The sequence below is a fragment of the Gadus morhua genome, chromosome 4 (genome assembly GCF_902167405.1).
Source record: "Gadus morhua chromosome 4, gadMor3.0, whole genome shotgun sequence".
Taxonomy (NCBI): Eukaryota; Metazoa; Chordata; class Actinopteri; order Gadiformes; family Gadidae; genus Gadus; species Gadus morhua.
The window spans coordinates 16,093,160-16,115,659 of record NC_044051.1 but is presented as its reverse complement, the minus strand read 5'-3'; the positions used below and the strand labels follow the sequence as shown (position 1 = coordinate 16,115,659).

The window sequence follows — 22,500 nt, the reverse complement described above, 5'->3', positions numbered from 1 at the left end:
TTATTGTTTTACTTGTGTTATCTACTTGTACCTTCTCTCTCTCTCTCTCTCTCTCTCTCTCTCTCTCTCTCTCTGGACGGGTTTGAAGCGAGTCTCTCATAGGCCACAGGTCCAGAGCACACCTCCTCCTAGGATACATTGGGGCCTTTTTCAGAAGACTCACATAAAACATAGAGACATGGACACCGCGAGGGGGGAAAGAGAAAGCAAGAGAGCGAGCGATACACGTATTCGATTTTCACTGTTGAGTGTTGACATTCCTCATGAAGCCCAAAGGTTCCCGACGGACAGCGTATGAAAAGAAATACATCAAAATATATATTTCTGTGATGGACAAGAGACCTCCTTCCATCGTATGACTGAACAACACCCTTGTGTCACCACTTGTTGTGCTCATGTGTCTTAGCTGTCAAACTGTGAGCGCGAGCCTATTGGTCCCAATAGGAATCAACCACCTGACAGAGGTTAAATACCCAGCATGCTTAGGGCTGGAGACGGAACACAAAGTCAAACCACACAACAAAACAAGCTAATCCGAAGTGGCCGGACTAGTGCAGTGTCGAAAGACGACCTCAATTACTTTTATGGGTACGCACAATGAACTATAAAATATTTTTAGTACAATGGCGTTTAATCTTGGCCTTTATCAAAATAGGTTTATTTGACGGCACAGCCAGCGTTGTTCCGCAGGACGGTACGTCTTGACATAGACTTCCGCTCTTCAAACCCGGGTCAGTGGTGGACGTGTGTGTATGTGTGTGTGTGTGTGTGTGTGTACAGGCACACCCACCGACACGCGTTGGCAGCGCACTAAAGGCCCTGCGTATCTTCAACATGACTCCTCTTCTGGCCGCGAGTCAAAGACAGGAAGCTAGTGGGGAGAAAAGGAGGAAGCAGAAGCCGCTAGCCTCTGGCCGTAGGTAATGACCCTGACCTCCGACCCCCCCCCCCGTATCAGCGTGACAATAATACGCGCTCTGACAAAACACAGGCGTGTAAACAAGGTGTTGCCAAAGCGGAGACCCTTCACGCTGACGTCGGTCACGCCACACCTCATGACGTCCGTATGAGCCTTATATGTTTTTATAGAAGTGTATGAAAATTGTAGAGAAGCAGACATTGGACCAATTCCAAAAACAAAAGAGTTTTAAATTAGACTTTTATTATAGTTTTTCCCAACACAAACCATAACACAGTGTGTCGTTGTTTGTCCACTCGTTACATTTACATAAGGGCATGAGGAAGGATAAGAGAGGCAAGCCTTGTTCACAGAACTATTCTTTGAGTCAAAAAAGACGTGTTTGACAACGCCAGAAGAACCAGGTTGGTGCCCCGGTACGATCTGGTGTGAGCCCCCCTTGTCTCGGACCGTCTGAGGGTCCGATGCCCAGAGAGGTCGCGCCAGAGCCCGTGGCTCCGGCCCTCCCTCACCAGCTCCAGAAGAACATCTTGCTGCCGTGCTTGGCGGGCTCCAGCTTGCCCTCGATGGCCTGGTTGGGCTCGGGGCGGGGCCGGGAGTGGTAGGGGTTGTCTGGGATAGGACGACTGGTGTTCACCTTGGTCACCTGGAGGGAAACCGTGAGAGGTGGATCAATGATGTGTGCTGTGGGCAACCTGGCATTGCTTCAAGGAACAATTCTTGAACATGGTCGTATAGAGCTTGTGTATTTATTTGATAGATCATATGAAAAAAATATCAGATTATGGATGATGATACCATGACGCTTAATTGTATGTCTGATGAAAACACACAATTAAGTCCACACAACAAAATGCAGCAATTCTCATTTCTTACTCGGCTAGTTGCCAGTGTTAGCATAATAACTCTCTGTTCTATGCCCTCTAACCAGCCAATCACAGATCACTCTGTCCCCTCCCGGTGCTTAACGATTGGCTCACCTTGGACAGCTCCCCGAGGTCGGGTCTCTGCCAGCCAAGCTTGTCCAGGACGCAGCCGTCGAAGCTCTTCTGCTCCGCGCGGCAGCGGCGCAGCTCGGCGATGTTGGAGTAGTCCAGACAGGTCCAGTACTCCGTGAACGACTCGGCACAGTTGCCCTTTATTTGCCTGCAACACACACACACACGGACACACACACACACGGACACACACACACACGGACACACACACACACACACACACAATGTCAAAAGGGTTGAGTGTAAACTCTCCGCCTTCCAATTGGATCAGAGTCAGAGAAAAGCCGTCATCTCGGTTCCAGAGCTCTGGAGGGAGTCAGAGTTTCCCTTTGATTTGCTTGAGAGATAGAACCTGACTGAGAACCATGGGAACCAGGGAGTACAAATCCCCCTCCTCTTATCAGATTAACCTGGGCCGGGAGAGCGGGAGCCCAGTCCAGGATTTAAGATCAGATTGGGCCATTCCAGTAGTGCTCACGTTACACCAGGGGATCCAGAAGATATTGTGAGTTTTGGAAGACAAGCGCTCCGATAAGAACGCGTTAACTGAATTGCCAGGGTTGTGTTTTTTGCAGCCGTAAGGTCATAACTATAGAACCAGATCATTTGATTGGAGTGTCTCTTAAAGAAGAAAAAAAGAAAGGTGTTTGACAAATTCCCAAAGAACATAAACAAGCGCTCCAGGGCCCAGGGCCCAATTACACGTTGGTGAAACCACGTCCCATTACGATAATTACAGATCCTCCGTCACGCGAGTCCTCCGTTTACGTTTGGGTCAGGGGGGGGCTGGCGCGTGTTCCTGTTTTTAGAAGTGGGTGTTATTTAGAGATGAAATCCACAACCTGTTCAATACCCAGACACACATGCACCTACACACACACACACACACACACACACACACACACACACACACACACACACACTAAACACCTTTCATAAACACAGACACAATCGGTTTAGGGTGAAATGCACCAGACAACTTCCTCAAGCCCCTCCCCTTGGCAGTTTGACAGACGCTGAACAGCCGAGCTGATAGTTAGCTAGCTTATAGATGTGTCTGATTACCGTGTCTATACCTTAGAATACACTGGTCACCAATCTACCAGGGGAGGTTTTCGTGTTCAAGCTTATACTACTTAAAAATTATTACCTATAAATCATGTTATAATAAATAAAATAAATAATTTGAATAATGTCTTTATAACAAAGTCCTCCTTAATTGTAAATAATATAATTAGTTGAAATCTCCAGAGTGTGGCCTTGATGACACATGGTGGAAGGGATTTTTAATTCATAACTTAAAACTAGTTTCAAAGTAGAAGTAGACATTTAATGGAAACCATAAGACCCTTCTCCTATCAACAGCTCAGAACGCCCCTAACGCGAGGACAGAATACAAATGCAGCCAGTTGCCCATTTCTCTGTATATCCACAAAGGACCACAGATGTCCGGAAGCCCAGAATATCGCAGAGCAGAGGGGCATTCAACGTCACTGCTCACTTATGATTGACTCTTATGTATACACACGTCTACTGTTATGTCTGAGCAAGCTGGCCTAACTATGAGAAAAGCGACAAGAATAAAACGACAACAATGTTACGTTCAACGATAGAACGAAGAGTCCTGGCCATTGGCCAACCTAAAGGAAATTACAAGTTAAAGTAGGAAAGTTGGGTTTTTCAAAATGAATGGTTTTTTTTCTAATTTAGTCACAGGGGTAAAAATACACTTTCTGAAGGAACATTTTAAAACTGACATCTTCAAACTCTGAGCCGAATTGAGCAAGAATAACTAATTATTTTAATCCTGGCCACAGCTTCCGAGGTCAGTAATTACCCGTCCAGTACTTTCTACTAGTTACCACGCACAGGAGTTCAGCATGCCAATCTCACACCAAAAGACAACAGCCCTGCAGGCAAATGTGACTATAACTTCTCCAACTCCATGGAGCTACAAATAATAAGCTTCTGGTTAGCGCAAACAATAGGCAGAACGCAACTTATTTCTAATGTTAGCATAAATTACTCATTGCAGACGATAACATGGCTAAAAGGGCTCAACTCTCAAGACAATATTTCAAGGTAAGAATTACAGTTTTTATTATTGATGCTACAACGTAGACATAATGTGAACCAACAAGATGCTTGATTACTGTTATGGTTTTAATTATCAAATAATCACTTGCAGCAACTATTACACATACAGAAAGCATTACAACAGTGGTACAGATACTCTCAAGAAGCTTACTGGTAAGCTATACGTGTTAAATTGAATTAATTGTGACTAGGATACCATTAGCGGCTATTATCAACAACACTTTGGCGGAGGGAGCAGTCATGGCACATGACTCTCCTGACACTTGGCACAGAGAGGCAGCCACCAGGCCCACAGCAAGGTATTTACACATACTTAATATTCCTGCTAAATATTAGTTTTGGCAGGTCTAGTTGTTAGCCAACTCGTCGAGTGATTAATTTAATTTTTCCCCATTCTAAATGAAGTATGTATACATCTTGACTAAAGAGTTAAGTCAGGCACGTATAAAAACAGTTATGCGTGTGTAATAAATAATGTAAATCCATTTACTTTTTGATCTAATATGCTCAACAAGTAAACACCTAAAGACCCAAAGAGAAGACATATTTCCCAGAAACCAACATCTGATTCTAATATATCCGAGTCCCTCACCATCTTCCAGTCCCGCCTCAAGACACATCTCTTCTCCTCTGCCTACTCCTAGATCACTCACCAACCATAGCCCCATCAACTATAACTTTTTTTTCTTGTTTATCTATTGTTGTGCCCCTAAGTAAACCGCTTTAAGTGTGAGAAAAGCGCTATATAAATTTAATCTATTATTATTATTATATTTACATATTGAATAGTAAATAAAAAGGTCCTGCCAAACATGGTAAAGGGTTTGCGATGAAAAACAACAATGTAACCGTTTTTTAATACAGAGCCTTTTTCTGTCTAACCTTTTCCTCAAGTAATAAAACGTATAGTTGCTTTGTTTGGATTGTGGCCTTGGACACAATCTGAAATGTGAATTAATACATGAACAATGAGAACACGACCAAAGTGCTGTGCTTTGGTTGCAATCTTGCATATCCTCCTCTAACAATAAAAATATACGAGTTTGAAAATTCTGCCATCATTTCTACCAACCAGACCAGCCAAAAGAATGTTGTTCAGAGCAAACCCTGAAATGAAATAACAGGATAGTGCCTAGCATAGATGACCAAAGAACATGGTATACCTGAAGAAGTTAAGTGCACACGCGTTGACTTTGCGGCCTTCTTCGAGACACTTCCTGGGGTCCTTCTCCTCCCAGCGGCACAGCATGAACTCCTTGTTGGGTGCGTCACACTGGGAGCCAAAATGGTGAGCTGCTGCCTTCAGCACCGCCGATGACACGTTGACCTGAAGACCAACAAAGAGCAGAACAGAACCGTAAGGACCAGAGAAGAAGGAGCCCACACATTTGCCAATATTCATTTCTAAAGTTAATGATTTTCGTCATAACTTATTACATTTAGGATCAATGTTTGTCACACTTGCCCAACAGCAATGGACTTAATTACAAAATCTATATTTCAATTAACTTGCAAGGACAATAGGTTGTCCCAACATTGGTGGTGAGAAAATTAGCAATAACAATGTTAACGAATGTACGCAAGTTGGTGATACAACGTTGCTGTCATCACAGTTCAAATGGATGGATTGAACACCAATGGCTCACCTACAACGACGTTACGTTATATAATATAATATAATGGCTAGTGTGCATGTCCTGAATATGCATAGTAGGATAGTACGTTTTGTATATTTGTAGACTGAATGTTAGAGAAGGGATACATTTAAACGTCCAGAAAATGGATAATAGTCTAGAGACAACACTACTAATAACACGACAGAGAGAGCTCGAATACAGCAGGTACCAGAGTGGTGTCTCTAAAGCCGCGGACGGTGAATGACCTAAAGTGGACCTCAGGTTCGGGGCTGGTGTTAGCCAGTGTTAGCATGTTGTGCTAGGTATGTCACATTGGGTCAGTCAATACTATTGGATCGCGACCCACCTCATCAACGCTGAGCTCGTCCAAGGTGGGCAGGTCCACCTTCGTGGGCATGGTTGAATCTTTGCACACTGACCCAAATGCTGGAAATTAAGAGCTAAATCTAATACCCATCCAAGGTCCTCGTCGGACTACAAGACGAGCGACGAGGAAGCGGCTAGGAAGGTCAGGTTACTGCGCATGCTCGCGGTTTGGGTGGCGCATACAAATGACGTAGGCCAACATATGAGCAACTGAATACTTTTTGAACACGCACAACATTGAGCTGTAAATATTTAACGACGTCATATATTTATAATGTACGTTTGTTTGTGTATTGTTTTAGAACGTTTTACTTTCCTTATTAAATCTATGCATAAAGAAAACGATGGAACGAAATATAAGGAGGTCATTTTGCGCCCCTACTTGGTTTCCATGGATACACCATCAACACCATCCTTCGTCACTGCTGTAGCGAATGGCAAACTTTTTCTTCATGTTTTGATCCTTTGATTGGACGTCTTTGTCACTGTTTGTCTTGTTGAAGAGACGATAGCGAATATAATAATGGAGCCACGCAGTTACAAAGGAGATCAGAAAAATGGAATGTAGGTCCAAATGTTGTTGTGGTTGTAGTCATGCGACCCATAACCACAGCTTCACTTGTCAATGTATGTAATAAGTCACTGCATATATTACATGCAGTGCACATAATACATACGTGTTATATTTTGCTAAGATAATGTTGCTATGTTGCAGAATGGAAGGGACTGGTGAATACACCTTTCCCACAGAGACTACATACATTGGTGAGATGAAGGATGGGATGTTTCATGGAAAAGGAGTGATGCACTTTCCAAATGGAAGTAAATATGAAGCGACATGGGAGAAAGGACTGGCCAAACAGGTGTGTGTGTGTGTGTGTGTGTGTGTGTGTGTGTGTGTGTGTGTGTGTGTGTGTGTGTGTGTGTGTGTGTGTGTGTGTCTATGTCTGTGTGTGTGTGTGTGTGTGTGTGTGTGTGTGTGTGTGTGTGTGTGTGTGTGTGTGTGTGTGTGTGTGTGTGAGGAAGCTGCTCTTGCCGTACGTTTGTGCATGTGTGTTTCGTTCCCATTGGTTATAGTTGCACTACATATGTTCCCCTTTAGCAATCGCTCACATTGTTTTCCTGGTTATTGAGTTGCTCTATCTACTTTTACGTGTCCTTCTCCTTGTTTTTTGCATACACGGTATCATTCCATTCATGCATACTCGAGACAAGGGCCATCCTATAAGTTGAATCCTCTTTTGATGACAGTTAAAATACAAGTGATTACCATTCTCGCACAATGAACCCCAGGTCTACGGACACAGCTTCAACAGTTATACAGTTATTAAACGTAATATTCACATGTTAAATAGATATATCAGTTGTATGTATGTATGTATCTATATATATATAACATGTGATGCATCAAGTATATCAGGAAAAATATATATACATATCTATATCTATATATCTGATATAGCTTCATCATATATAAATATATATAAGTACGTATATATCTGATGATGGATTACGTTATTGTTACAAATTTATTTATTTATTATTGAAATATAATATATATATATATACAAGTATATATATTTATCATATAAGGCGTAGTGTTTCATACATGTATTATATCATTTGTTCTCCAGGGGACTTTTACCTTTGCTGATGGTCTGGTCTTCCAGGACAATGACTGGGCTTACTGTGATGGCTATGACCGGCGTTTCTACAGCGAGAGATGTAACGGGCTGAGACCTGCAGGTCACCATGCATCTTCTCATCCTCTTAAAGCCCCTCCATCACTCTTTATTTTATAGTATGGGGTAGGATAGAGTAATGGCTGAGCAGAAAGTTTCTGGGTTCGAGCCCCATCGTCTGCACCTGCCTGTAGGTCCTTCAATTGACGAAACATTGGTACACTGTAAAAAAAAAAGAAGATAATAATGAAAGTAATAATAACTTAACTTTATTTAAATACCACCTTTAAAATATGTAACAAAGGGATTTGCATAAAAAAGGACTATGGGCCATGAAACAACAGACTAAATTTATATTTTGAAAATGTTGGAATAACCAGGATTATTTAACATTATTTATTTAACACCCTCCTTCTCTTTGTGTATGTTTTCTCTACAGGAGAGTCTCAGCTAACTGATTCGCACCCACCGCACGTCATCCCAGAAGGGTGCTACGACTGTGGGGACGGTTTCTACTACCCCTCCAACCGCATCGTGAAGACCTACACCGGTTACTTCCTCAGAACGGCCGGTGAGACGCAATCCATCACATTGTGCACTCTATACACTCAGTATCTACTCTTTAGTAATACCTTATTCTGACAGCAAATGGGAGGCATTTATTAAGCGCTTTCAGACCAGTGGCTACTCAAAGCGCTGGGAGCTGTTAGGGTTAGGTGTCTTGCTCAGGGACATCTTGACACTTAGCTAGGCGGCGCCAGGGATTTGAACCACAAATAGCAAATAGCTAGATATCCTGAGTCACTCCCACTCTCTCCTAGTATTTTTATGTCCTTTATTTGCTGCATTATCAAATAGGATAAAAGGATGTGGAACATGAAATACAAGCATGTGATTGTGTTTTATTCTGACCTGTTGATGCAGTCCCAAAACCCAAACAGTTCAATTGGGAGGAAGTAGTGGATAAAGTATAAGGACTCTCTTACTTGCTATATTACATGTCAATGCATGCTGTAATCATTGAAAAATATTTTAACGGGGAAATCACATTAAAATCAACATTTAAAGCAGCTCAATGGACCACATCAGATACGATCAGGTACGCCACTGTGGTTGTAAAATAATGGACATTTGTATCCCGTCCGATCTGTGTCGCATGATTCATCATCAAGACGATTTGATGCACTTAAACCATGAGCAATGCAAGAGGTCCGGTCCGTACGAGGCACAGTCGTGTCTAAAGATCTTAAAGAGGGGGTTTACTTAACCGTGGTGATGACTTGCTTCAGGTGAACTGACTGAATGTCATCCTGTCCAAACATCAACAATCACCTTTCTTGACCCGCCGTGTCTGCGGTCAGGGGATCAAGAATCAGGGTCATGACGGGATGTAGCTGATCCCAGTTGACTTGGGGCATAGGGCGGGGTCACACACACACAACCACACACACGTACACAAATAAGTTGCATTGGATGATATCCAATACAATATATATTTAATATGATTATTTCAACTATATGAAGGTCTGCATTACTTTTAAGCTACATTTTCATGCTTTTGTAATAGAATTGATATTAGAATCGAGGAAGATCTAGTAAGCAAGGAGATGAAGGCGTCACTAAAGACAAGCAGCATGTCACTTACTTAAGGGACACAATCGTTGTCATAGACAATAAACAAAACAGACAATAAGATAATAAACAATAAAATAGCCCCTCATGACCCTCTGTGGATAGGTTATTGTTCAAACTCATCTGACATACATGCGTCTTTATGATGGTGTTTTTTGTATATATTTTTTCCAGTTTCTTTCTTTAAGTGGAAAATTGAAAACACATTTTTTCCATTTATCGGGTGCCCAATGTCAGAGCTCCTCATTTGAGGGAGATGGGCTCTGTCAGGTCTCAACGCAGGAATTCCAACCTTCTCTGCCAGTTTTTTAACTCCTCACGGTGATTCGCATCATCCGACGATGTCATGAATTAGAAGGGTTTACGATTCTAAATGCCTGTGCATATCTATAGTGTGTGTCTGTCTGTGGGTGAGTGTATGTGTGTGTATGTGTGTTTTTATGCGTGTGCGTGTGGGAGGGGTGTGTTTTTGTGTGGGGGGGTTGTGTGTGTTTGTGTGTTCATGTATACACATGTTTCACAACGGAAGAGAGCTCTTTGGCGCTATCGACAGCGGATGGCTTTCTGGTTCACATTTAGCTAAACGAGACTCGTGTGCGTGTGTGTTTTTGATAAGGTTACGTCTTCAAATTAAGGTCAGAGCCTTTTCAATTGTTAATACCATTAGTGCGTGCGTGTGTGTGCGTGTAGTTCAGGTTACTGTCTTATACTTGGTCAGGTTCCTGTTGGGGTGGGGTTCGTGGACAGGGGGAAGACACTAGTCCAGACACTACAAGTCCAAAATCAAATGCTATAAAGAAAACAGTTATTTTTCGTGCCATCAATCAGTGGAATAATTGCCCACTAAATATACGGAAATTGAATAGCAAAGTCTCGTTCAAGTACAATTTGAGAATACACTATTTAAATTTGTGAGTAGGGAATGGACATACCTACTATATGAATGCAATACCCATGAATGTAATAACGTTAACTGAATAATTAGTTGTTGATGATGTTTATAATGATAAATCATTATAAACATCATAATAAACAAGATGTTTATTATGATGCCAGGAGTAAATTTACTCCTTTTAGATTATCATTGTTAGCTGAATTATGTATTTTGTATCTTGTGTACTGTTATGGTTTGTGTCTTTATGTGTGGACCCCAGGAAGACTAGCTCATCCCACTTTGGTGACACCTAATGGGAATCCTTTTAAAAAATAAACAATAAACACCATTTTCAATTAACTTTTCAGTCATTTACCCGTGGCTTTTATCCAAAGGGACTGACAGTGAATTTTTGTTCCTACGTACGAGCATTTGAGGGTCTGCTCCCACCCATACCATGCATGTTGTGCAGCCATGGAAAGAAAGATACTCAGCCTTGCAAACACACAAACACAGGTTCTCTCCTCTGCATGTGGGAGAGTCTCCTCCTGCATCCTGTGCAGATGTATTTTCAGCCCAGCGAATTGCGGTCCTATTGGTCACAGTGGGTGTGAAGTTGCTATTTGTTGCTGCGCGGCCTCCGTCTTGCAGGCCAAGGGAAGGGAGGTAAGCCACATTTGAGAAGGATCTTCAGTAAAGACCTCTGCAGTAAAGACTCAGCTGTCCCCTGCAGTAAAGACCCAAAGGTCCTCTAAAGTAATGACCTCTGCAGTAAATACCCAAAGGCCCTCCAAATTAAAGACCTCTACAGTAAATACCCAGCTGTCCTCTAGAGTAAAGACCAAGCCCTTCTCTACAGTAAAGAACCAGACATCCTCTAGAGTAAAGCCCAGGCCAGGGGTGCGCTGTCTGACGCAGACAGGAAGGGACCGTTTGACACAAGTACCGACACATGTTGCATCATGGAAGGGTTGATGGGTTCTACCTCACTAGAACCCCCATTGTACGTGCTCTATCGGAAATATCTAAGCTCCATCTCACCGGCCGCAACCGAGCAAGCCCTGCGTCCCGTCTGATTTATGGGTGCCTGGTAACCGTTGTTAAGTTGGAAAAATAACAATCCTATTTGGCTGCGTGCCAAATGGTAAAACAATAGACGTTCCCCCAGAGGGGTTTGGGCCAGGCTGTTTGGATGCCATCTGCAGAAGACTAAAAGAAAAAAAGAGAAAGGCCCACTTTACAGAATGTGTCGGCAGGATATCTCCGGCACAAAGCTGAACATACCTGAGGACATTCTGGCTTCATAGCGCCCAGACATCATGAAAGCAGGGAGGGAAACAATACATCATGACCCATGTAGTAAGGATAAAGCCATATGACATTACATTTCCAATGAGCTCCGTTGTCTCTTGCAAGGCGGCATTTTGATATTTGAGGGCATGTGCTTTTGTTTAAAAGAGAAATGTGAAAAACACAGTTGGTGATTTAGTGGATCAAGAAAAACTTGAGTACGTACTGATCTTCACCATTATGATTTATATTGTACGATGTGTGTAGGTTTTCATTAAGGTTTTCTGTAAGACGACCATCTCTGCTTATGTGGGTCAGATGTATAAAGGTTCAGTTGAGCTGCGTGGACATCCTTCGCGTTCAGCTATTATTTGTGAATGAGGTACTTCTGGGAGCAAATTGGGTTCTCACAGAGGTGTCTAGCAAGGAGAGCCAATATCATTAACCTGCTGCAGCAGGCACAATACATTTATGTTAAACTGTTTAACTGTGATATGATAATGGAAATGGTGGTGTTATGATGGTGGTGTTATGATGGTGGTGTTATGATGGTGGTGTCGCAATGGTGGTGTCGTGATGGTGGTGTCGTGATGGTGGTGTTCTGATGCTGGTGTCGTGATGTTGGTGTTGTGATGGTGGTGTTGAGATAGTGGTGTCGCGATGGTGGTGTCGCGACGGTAGTGTCACGATGGTGGTGCTGTGATGCTTGTGTTGCGACGGTGGTGTTGTGACGGTGGTGTTGTGAGGGTGGTGTTTTGAGGCTTGTGTTGCGATGGTGGTGTTATGATGGTGAGGTTGTGATGGTGGTGTTGGGATGGTGTTGTTACACTAGTGATGTCATGATGGTGGTGTTGTTGGGATGGTGTTGTTACACTAGTGATGTCATGATGGTGGTGTTGTTGGGATGGTGTTGTTACACTAGTGATGTCATGATGGTGGTGTTGGGATGGTGTTGTTACGCTAGTGATGTCATGATGGTGGTGTTGGGATGGTGTTGTTACGCTAGTGATGTCATGATGGTGACATGGCTGTTTGTTTTTTTTGCCTAAGCTACAGAGAATAAGCATTGCTTCTCAGCCCTGCCTGCTTGGAAGATAAAATGAATAGATGAATTATTCATAAATCATCATGGAACCAATGTGGAAATAAACAACTCACCTGTTCCTTATAATGGTGGACCAGATTGATCATAGATTAGATATGCTGTGTTAGGAGTGACCATTAGGAAAAAGTAAGATATCATTTACAGAGTTCAGTTATCAGTACAATGGATCACAGGCAATCAGAGGTGATGAGTTTGGTTTGGATGTGATTCGTCAGATCTCTGCCTGCTGGTTTTCTACTGGGATTGTTGGGGATTTTCAGAAATGGGTCTGATTAGATCTATGAATGCTTAGCTGGTTTGCAGCACAATCCCCAACATGTAAATTACACTCATGGACTATGTTAGTTGCATTGATAATCATCTGTGGAATATTTGTGGAATCATTTCCTGCACTTACATTTTTTTAACTTTAAATGTCTGAAATGTCAGTAGTATTGATGTCCACTGAGGGTAACGGCTATTTTTAGCTTGTCTGTAGTCAAGGACAAAAGTTGAAAGGCTTTAATACCCGAGGAAACCTATGGTATGAAGTGCTACACCTACCATCTGTATTCTGTTGCTAACCAGTGGGTAGTTGTTAGTTTTAATGGCCTAATTCCCACAGGTATGGTAGGGCCATGTAGGCTGCGGTCAGACCGGGTAGCAAGGGTTAAGGAAATGCCCAGGAGAGGACAGGAAAGCAAAGGAAAGGGAAGGAAGAAAAGAAAGAAAGAATGAGTGTATTTGTGAATGTTTGTGTGTGTGTGTGTGTGTGTGTGTATGTGTATGTGTTTTTGTGTGTGTATGTCTCTGTGCGTGTGTCTGCGTGTGTGTGTGTGTGTGTGTGCCCATGTGTGTGTGGCTCATGTTCTCGCGTGTGTGTGTGTGTGTGTGTGTGTGTGTGCAGTAGAATTACCTCATGACATAAGATAGCAAAACCACAACTTTTTGGCGTCATTGTTAACCTGTAGGAGGATGCATTATATAAACTGTGAAAGATATATCGCACAATGTGGCAACTGTTAAATTAATTAATCATAGAAAACAACATCAGTCAATCAGTACTAGTGGTTTCTCCTGGTCAGGAGCTGGGAAGGGCACATTGAAACATAGTCTAACGTCAGCCTTTTTTTCCGTCATGTTTCCGTTCAATTTCATTGTGCATGTGTGATCCATTCAAATCTCAGTTGTAAATCACTTTTACCTATCAAAGGGATTCGTGTGGATTCTCTTCCACACAGACACAGACAGAGACACATACATACACACACACACACACACACACACACACACACACACACACACACACACACACACACACACACACACACACACACACACACACACACACACACACACACACACACACACATAGACATAGACACACACACACACACACACACACACACACACACACACACACACACACACACACACACACACACATAGACATGGACACACACACACACACACACACACACACACACACACACACACACACACACACACACACACCTAGATACACACACACACACACACACACACACACACACACACACACACACACACACACACACACACACACACACACACACACACACACGTGGCGCTGAGCAACAGCACACAGCAGCGGAGGGGCAGCCGCAGAAGCGGACCATGTATCGCTTTTTGTTCTTCTGTCCACTTTCCTGTTTCTGGAGCCAGGCTTCCCCTTCCACCCTCTGCTCAGGAGGGCCTTCAGCATTCAAAACATTCCACTGCCGAGGACACCCCCGGCCGGGGACTGAACCCCTCGCCTCCCTTTGTCCCTTACCCGCTGAGGGGGCTTTGACGGCGAACCCGTCAGCAACCAGGGAACCTTGGGTTTTAACAGATCAGCATTTGAATGCAATACATACACTAAAGAATATATTTCTTCATTGATAGCATCATTATGAATATTATTGTTAATTATAATAATAATAGTCAAAGTAAATCTAAAATAAATGAACAAATAAATAAACATCAGTAATAATATATAAAGAGGATAAATATGGTAGAACAGTAGCAATCACGTCAGTAGACCTTTCGTACATTTTTATTTCATTTGACACTTTTTTCATTTTAATCTAAAAAGTCACGCAGTAGTAAATGGTTGATTACATCAAAACAACAATTGTAAACTTTTGTAATGCAATTATTTGCTTGTTGCTGTACATAATGAGACCATGTCAAGGTTGTGTGCGTGTGTGTGTGTGTGTGTGTGTGTGTGTGTGTGTGTGTGTGTGTGTGTGTGTGTGTGTGTGTGTGTGTGTGTGTGTGTGTGTGTGTGCTTCTGTGCACCTCTGTGTGTGTGTGTGTGCTTCTGTGCACCTCTGTGTGTGTGTGTGTGTGTGTGTGTGTGTGTGTGTGTGTGTGTGTGTGTGTGTGTGTGTGTGTGTGTGTGTGTGTGTGTGTGTGTGTGTGTGTGTGTGTGTGTGTCTGTTTGTTTTGAGTTCGTTGCCATTAGGTTGGAAGGAAACACTTTCACTTCTGAGTATATTTTAAGGATTAAGATAAACACACTCTAACAAGGTGCCATTATTGCTTCCACACACGTTCTCTTCTCCACAGATAATGCAGAACATTGGTTAATCAACATGTGTTTTGTGGAACTTTAATTTAATTGGTACAACTAGAATTAGATCTTGTAATTCTAATTCTAATATTCTGTTATTCATAATTGCACCATTCTTGTAGACCTGATATAAGATCAGATAGGCTCTTATTATGATGTGTGACATTAGTATTCATATTTATATTATATTATTATTTGTTTATATTTTTGCTAAAACGCTTTGGGCCTTTGGGCTCCTATATGGGACAGATAGGCTACATCCCGCGTTACTAACAGCTCAGTCTTAAGACTGCATGCAGCCAAACTAAATATACAGCCACCTGTTCCGAGATTACTATATTTATTATTAAGGATGACTTAAATATTCACATTAACGTTGTCTCAAGAGTGCGAAATTGCAAGCAAATAAAAAAAAAATGTCTTAATGGCATCATTATATCCAGACCAATCGAATCGCACGTGCGGGATCGGGCAGCGTTAATTGCGGTCATCTCCTCGTGGCCGCGCGCGCTATTGTAATTAAGTCTTGGAAAACATCGCTGAAGAAATGTCCTTTGACTGCTCCGGTCACACAAAGACTTGTGGTAGTGTCTCGCGGCAGCTGTTAGAAGCTGAAGCCTCTTGTGGGACGCGCACTGTTATAGCGAGACGCACATTTTCAAATAACCTGCTGATCTGAGTGTGTGCGCGCGAGGCAGGTAGAATGGCGGGTGGAGAAAGAGGCGACTTGAAGAGGCTGTTAGTGTTATAGCCCCTCGCGGGCAATTACATCCAATCAGCGGAGAGTTGGGAGACCTGCCGCCTACAATGGAAGCCCCTCGCGTGGTGGAACCTGGGGTGAGGCCCGCGAGCGGCTCAAGTGCGTGCAGCTGCGCGTGCTCCAGTCAAAAAAAAAGAATTGCTTCTCACTTCCCCTGCAATTAGCAACTCATTATAGTTTTAACAATTAAAAGTGTTTATTATGAGCGGCTCTCGCAGTCATTTCCTAAAAAAAAAAAAAAAAAAAAAGATTGGCGTCAATTTTTGGGGCATTATTTATTTGGGTGTGAAGTAGCTCCGAGAAGTTATTTTCTCCTAATTGTCGATCGTGTCTTGATTTCACAAACGTCCCCGCGGTTTGAATGGCCCTCGTAGGCCCCACCTTCACGCCCACAGACATGCATTATAATAATTCACCCATAATATAGGCCTACAGAGAACAATTCCGCTGATTGTCATGTATTTCAAGTGTTACATTGCGAATGTAATTTTGGGAGGGTTTTAAACGCTATGCCCCGCCTGAAGACACGTATTTCTGTTGAATCTCTTCCAGACGACCGCGAGCACGATTGGATCGTTCGTACGTGTAGGAAAGCTTGGGATGAGATCGTTGGACACGATGCGGACATCTAGAACGAAAACAAAGACTTCTAAAGCACCTCGGTATGTCACTGAAAGCAAAGGAACCTTTATGCAGAAGACGACCTTGGTGTTATTGGTTTGTTGTCGTGCAGGTTTCTGTTTAATAGTTGGTTGGATTTTGCTATATTTTTTCGACCGACTGAAAAGCCTGATCAAAATAAAAAAATTAGTAGGCCTATCAATTCTAAAAAATCTAGCCTGCTTAACTGAGAGGCTGGTTACACAGGGTTTTATGTAAACCTAACCTTTGAAAGACATGACCCACAAAGAGCCAATCAGGGACAGGGATTCTAATTACTTCCTGTTTTATAAAAAAAACTAGTGCTAGCCCTCTCCCGCACGCACACGCACACACACACACACACACACACACACACACACACACACACACACACACACACACACACACACACACACACACACACACACACACACACACACACACACACACACACATATGCAACACACACATACAAATATGAAAGAAAGTGTGGACTTTCCTTCACATGTCTAAACAAGCTTTTACCGTGGAACAAATTCTATCAGTATGTTTATAGTTAGGCGCTGAATTTTATTTTAACTGAAACCGTAAACCTATAATTTAGAATATAAAACCAATGGAGTAATGTATACTGGTTATCTGTTTCAGAGAGATTCATTTGTATGCTTTTTATGCTTTTTGCCATTGGTTCACCAGCCAATATTTCTAAATAACCCCAAAAAACAATGATTTCACATTCTATTTTATTGTAATTTATTACACAAAACATTTAGGATGCACAGTCTATCAAATAAACTTTTTTTTTTCAATGTATTTTTTCATATTTTTTTACAAAGCAAAACAGATTCAGCAAGGAGGGGTAAAAGTGCTTTACAGGGGTTAACCATCTCAATAAATACACAGAGGCTGTGGGCCTGTCCCCGTCTCTTCAACATCACATCGTCCTGTTCTTCACAGAACGGCCATGTCACTTAAATACAGGGGCATCGTCTCTAGCCCTGCCATTAAACACACAGACGCACACACACACGCACACACACACGGATGCACACACACACACACACACACACACACACACACACACACACACACACACACATGCATACACATGTATGTACACGCACACACACAGAAAAAAAATAAACGTATCTTACAATGGACAATTCCCAGTCTGTTTTCATATTGTAATTTTGTACCAGAACTTAATTTACTCCTGTGCAGAGAGAGAGAGATAAAGAGAGAGGGATATGGAGAGAGACTTAGAGAAAAAGGGAGGGAGAGAAAGAGCAATATAGACATAACCTTCGCAGGAGTCCCCAGAAATCATAAATATTTCACTTACAGCGTAAGAAAAATACTAAAGAATTTTACATTTAGCATTGGAAATTGATTCACCATTTTTGAACACTTTAGACCTCCTTCTCTCTTTCTCCCCATGAAAAAAATAACAATACAGTGGTAGATTAACCGGTTTGTGGTAGTTTTTAAGAGCCTGTCCGCCCCTGGGTCTAATTTTAACAATCAACAATGTTTCGGTACAATTTGAAGGCATTTAGGAGGATGACAAGGTTTTTAAATCTTTTGCTAAATGAATACAAAATTTGTTATTAAATTGTTGTTGAATTACGCATAATGTAAGGCACCATTTTCTATTACTAAAGAATTAAGGAATTTTTCATTGCGGACAGAAAGGGACCCAAACGTTCCGGCATTTCATTTTCCTTTCGGGGCCGCTGAGAGAGAAAAGATGGCGGAGTCATACCTCCAGTCAACTGAGCTGTGAGCAGAACCCCACAAGCCACAACGGAAACCTCCACCCTGGGTTCACTTCAGAGTCTCAGAGGGCCCCCCCCCCTCCCTGTATTCAAGTAGGAATCAGATCAGGGGGGGGGGGGGGGGGGGCTGGGGGAGTGGAGCAGGTGGGGGTGGTGGTCACACAGGGGGGAGGGGAAGGGGGGAGCGATGGGTCCTTGTCAGGGGGTAACCTAGGAGAGGGCAACGTCCTGCTCGGGACAAAAACGCCTTCAACGCCATCACCTGATGGAGATAGAATCCTGTCTAATCCTGTCCCTTCCTTCTCCTTCTTCTTCTTCTTCTTCTTCTTTTTCTTCTTCTTCTTCATTTATTTTCTCTCTTGCATTCCTGCTGAGTGAGTGGAGTTGGGGGCTGGGGGGGTGGTGGAGTTGTTTAAGTCTTTTTTTTTTCTCCACTCCAAGTTGACTCCCTTGGGGCCCGCAGGGGTCCATTTGGTGGAAGTGGCCGACGGCCGGGGTCAGGGTTCACAGGTCAGGGGTGGAGAGGGCGGTGGTGTGGTGTGGTGTGTGTGTGGGGGGGGGGGGGGGGGGGGGGGGGGGGCTAGCGACTGAGGGGCAGCTGTGGTAGGGACATGGCCTGGTGGGGGTGGCTCTGGGAGGTGAGGACGGAGAAGGGGTGACCTGGGGACGGAGGGAGAGCGGGAGAGAGGAGGTCAGATGGAGACGAGGCAGGTGCAGTAGAGTACAGCAGCTTGGAAGTGGCTGAATAAATGCTGCCCCTTCTGTTACGTTCAACAGTAATGGTTATTTAGTTGATCTCCAAAGGCTAGGAACACTATAAGGCCCATGCTAAATCCCTTCCATGTGATCACATTCACAATGAAACTAATGCAGAAGTTATACATTTATGTTCTTTATATATTATATAAATGCTTTTCTATCTGTTTCAAATATGTATTGATCCAATTCATTTTGAAGTTTTTTATATTTTTTTCCCCTGAAGTTCTTATGACATATTATTTTATATGTATAATAATTCATTTTATGGTACATTCTAAATCCAACTATGAATTCAAACCTAAATTAAAATCTGCTCCTAATTTGAATTAAAATCAAAATGTGAATCTGAATCTTAATAATAATCATCCCGTTCAGTGAAAGACTGTGAAATCTGCTCTAGCACAACGGCTCAGTCATGCGACGGGTCTTCCTAACGACTCGAGTGAGCGGAAAAGGACCAGAAGGGCTGCTTCGGGGAACCAGGACCAGGAGCAGTGACGTAAGGCAGCCACTCACTGTCGATGTAGCCATGGAGGGCCACCATGCGCGCCCTCTCAGGACTCCCGAAGGGCGAGTAATGAAGCTCATCCGGCAGCGAGGACGGGATCCGGGACTGGGGGTGTCCCTGGGGTCCCCCGCTGTGCTGCGGGGTGTGTTTTTTGTGTCTTGCTCTGCAGTTTTGAAACCAGACCTATGAAGCGGCGATACAACCAGCCGTCAACAAGCTGTAGGTGCATTTCACTGACAAATGTCGCACACAACTCACATGAGTACATTTTTCCATCAAAAACATGGGTAAAAAACATTTCACTGAAATATTAAACTAACTTTAAACATTGATACAATTCATCACATTAACAATCTTAAAACAAACTAAATATATTAAATAGCATTTATAATAAAACTCCAATTTCCCCCCCTGTTCAAACTTTGGCCCTCATTAAAGTCATCCTCTGATGTATTCTGTCTGCACGCATCAATCACGTGCTTACCTGTATAACCCTCCTGCTCAGCCCCGTCATGTCTGCAAGCTTCTGCAGCGTCTGGGCGTCGGGGTTGTTGTCTTGGGCGAACTGAGCCTGCATGATCTGCAGCAGAAACCAAGGAACCAGCCGTTAGCATAACATCGTCTATACTTCGTGTTCACATTGGTCCTTTCCCCTCGGAGTGGCGCCTGTGTGGACGCGAGGGTCTGACCTGCAGTTGTTCTGCTGTGAAGGACGTCCGCGCCCTCTTGGCCGGTTTGGGCTGGGTGTCCTGCTCTGTTGGAACGGCTCCTTCCAGGGTTATTCCACTGCCTGAAGAAAGACAGGGACAGCATTTTGGTTATTTATTATTACAATGCACTGGAGTGTGGCGTTATTCAAAGCAATGAGTTTCATTGAGCCGGCTTGTTATCACAATGACTGTTCTTGCTATTGGTAGCACTTTGCATACAGCGATAGGAATCCTAGTAGTGGTTTCTTCATCCGTTGGACTCGTGACAGAAATTGGAATCCGTTATAATATTTGCTTATATTTGCATGGCCAATATGACACAAGTTATCTTAGTGAAAGAGGAGCGTTTGAGATCCAGGATTCAAATTGTGTGCTTGTTTTGGTGAAACAACTGGGCTTCATTTGTTACCAGCTCTTCTCTTCTGTGTTGTTTTCACTTGGTGGACTCACTGAGGAACAATGCAATGTGTCTTCTGTGTATGACAGTATCGACTAAACGACACTAAGTAGACACTACCACAACATGCTACGCCATTTAAGACTAATTTAGTTTCTCAAGGGGGAAATCATTTGAGCGGACAGTTAAACACAGCCACTAATACTCTTATTAGTGGCACTCATTCAAAACAAAACCTCAAACAACAAAAAAAAAAAGCCATGCACCAGACACAAAAACATAATTATCTATGTGGCTTAGAGGGGGAGGGGGAGAGGGGTGGGGGGGGGGGGTCCCTGAGCCAAAACATATTGTTGGACGACTACAGCAGCAGCAGCAGAAGAAGAAAAAATGAAAAAGCAAGAAAAAAAAAACAATCTCAAAAGGAAAGAGAAAAGCTGGGTGTACTGACCGTTCTCGGCAGCCCGTTTGAGGTTTTCCACCATGGTGTCGTAATGCACCCGGCACAGGACCTTCTCCTCCACCAAGCCAAACTCCTCTCCGGTCGACAGCTGCCTCTTACATGAGAAGCAGGCGAAACACGCCAAGTGGTAAGCATTGCCCCGGGCCCGCCGCACCCAGTCGCTGGCGTAGATCTGCCGACCGCAGCGTGCACACTTAGTACCGAACCTACTGTGAGATACAGAGGGAAACCACAGGGGAGACGAGGGTGGGATACAGAGAGACAGAAAGAGTGAGAGAGAGAGAGAGAGAGAGAGAGAGAGAGAGAGAGAGAGAGAGAGAGAGAGAGAGAGAGAGAGAGAGAGAGAGAGAGAGAGCGAGAGAGAGAGAGGAGCAAGAGCAGAGAGAGAGACACACATTGAGAGAGAATGAGGAATTATGATCCAGGAGAACATTTTTACAATAAACCAAAAATATGTTGTTTGTGAAATGATCTGGCCGCCACTTTGTGACTCAACTTCCAAGCAGTATTAACACATCATTCCTATCCCACTCACAAATAAACACACACACTCGTCATTGTGTGTGTGTGTGTGTGTGTGTGTGAGAGCGCACATGTGTGTGAGTATTCTATTTGTTAATGTTAGCTGGAAGCCTTGGCAGACTCCTTGTTCTCAGTGTGAACTCGGAGGGCTTTGAGGAACCGACCTTGGAGAAGGATATGGCCTTCAACTCAGATTCAGCCTCTGAGGATTCAGTCTGAGGCTGCAAGCTGAGCCGAAAATGTCAACAAACCAACACCTACAATTTCCCTTCTGATGCATGAAGGCCCTGACACACACACACACTCACACACACACACACACACACACACACACACACACTAACACATACATTGACATACATGCAGGCACACACACACTAACGCACGCACGCACATACATACATACATAGACAACCATGCTGGCACACACACACACACTCCCATGCTTGCGCACACTCTCGTGCATGCATGACACACACTCACGCACACTGACACACAGCCTGAACATGGTAGGATGATTTTACATTCAAGGGAAGATGAATAAAGACTGGCATGACATCACCATCTCGGCAATCGCCCCGCTGTAACCGATAGCAACAGTGAGGTCAGGCACAAACCTATACACATAAACACAAACCACCTGACCTTCTCTTCTGGACAAAGGGTAGCCGTTTAAAGGACACAGAGACCGAGAGGCAGATGGACTGATCGAGAAATAGATAGAGAAGGACTAGAGAAGCGATTCGATAACGTTATCATTTGCAATAAATGACGGTGTGTGTTATTTAG

The 22,500-nt window shown here is 43.3% G+C and overlaps 3 protein-coding genes across 5 annotated transcripts in view; 1 reads left to right on the top strand and 2 right to left on the bottom strand.

Annotated features, from left to right (window-relative positions):
- Positions 1-1,142: 1,142 nt before the first annotated feature.
- ndufa8 (NADH:ubiquinone oxidoreductase subunit A8) lies at positions 1,143-6,193 on the bottom strand. The gene is made up of 4 exons (XM_030354286.1): positions 5,998-6,193; positions 5,178-5,341; positions 1,900-2,065; positions 1,143-1,565 (listed from the first exon to the last, which is right to left on the bottom strand). Exons 1-4 carry the CDS (start codon positions 6,046-6,048, stop codon positions 1,428-1,430), a joined length of 519 nt encoding a protein of 172 aa, XP_030210146.1. The 5' UTR covers positions 6,049-6,193; the 3' UTR covers positions 1,143-1,427.
- A 48-nt stretch (positions 6,194-6,241) lies between these two features.
- On the top strand, positions 6,242-19,627 carry morn5 (MORN repeat containing 5). Of its 2 annotated transcripts, none has more exons than XM_030354284.1 (5): positions 6,242-6,581; positions 6,733-6,880; positions 7,652-7,763; positions 8,139-8,270; positions 19,512-19,627. In XM_030354284.1, the coding sequence occupies exons 1-5, from the start codon at positions 6,541-6,543 to the stop codon at positions 19,607-19,609; spliced, it is 531 nt and encodes a 176-aa protein (XP_030210144.1). In that variant the 5' UTR covers positions 6,242-6,540; the 3' UTR covers positions 19,610-19,627. The 2 variants fall into 2 exon arrangements, with proteins under 2 accessions (XP_030210144.1, XP_030210145.1); XM_030354285.1 differs by lacking the exon at positions 19,512-19,627 and adding an exon at positions 16,488-17,390.
- lhx6a (LIM homeobox 6a) overlaps positions 18,652-22,500 on the bottom strand; it is a 13,525-nt gene continuing 9,676 nt past the window's right edge. The window contains exons 5-9 of one of the 2 annotated variants that reach the window (XM_030354281.1): positions 21,178-21,398; positions 20,309-20,409; positions 20,104-20,199; positions 19,628-19,802; positions 18,652-19,012 (exon numbers count right to left, since the gene is read on the bottom strand). In XM_030354281.1, the coding sequence (XP_030210141.1) occupies positions 18,933-19,012; positions 19,628-19,802; positions 20,104-20,199; positions 20,309-20,409; positions 21,178-21,398 (673 nt within the window). In that variant the 3' untranslated portion in view covers positions 18,652-18,932. The remainder of the gene's footprint in view (positions 19,013-19,627; positions 19,803-20,103; positions 20,200-20,308; positions 20,410-21,177; positions 21,399-22,500) is intronic. The other variant, XM_030354282.1, reaches the window with a different exon arrangement.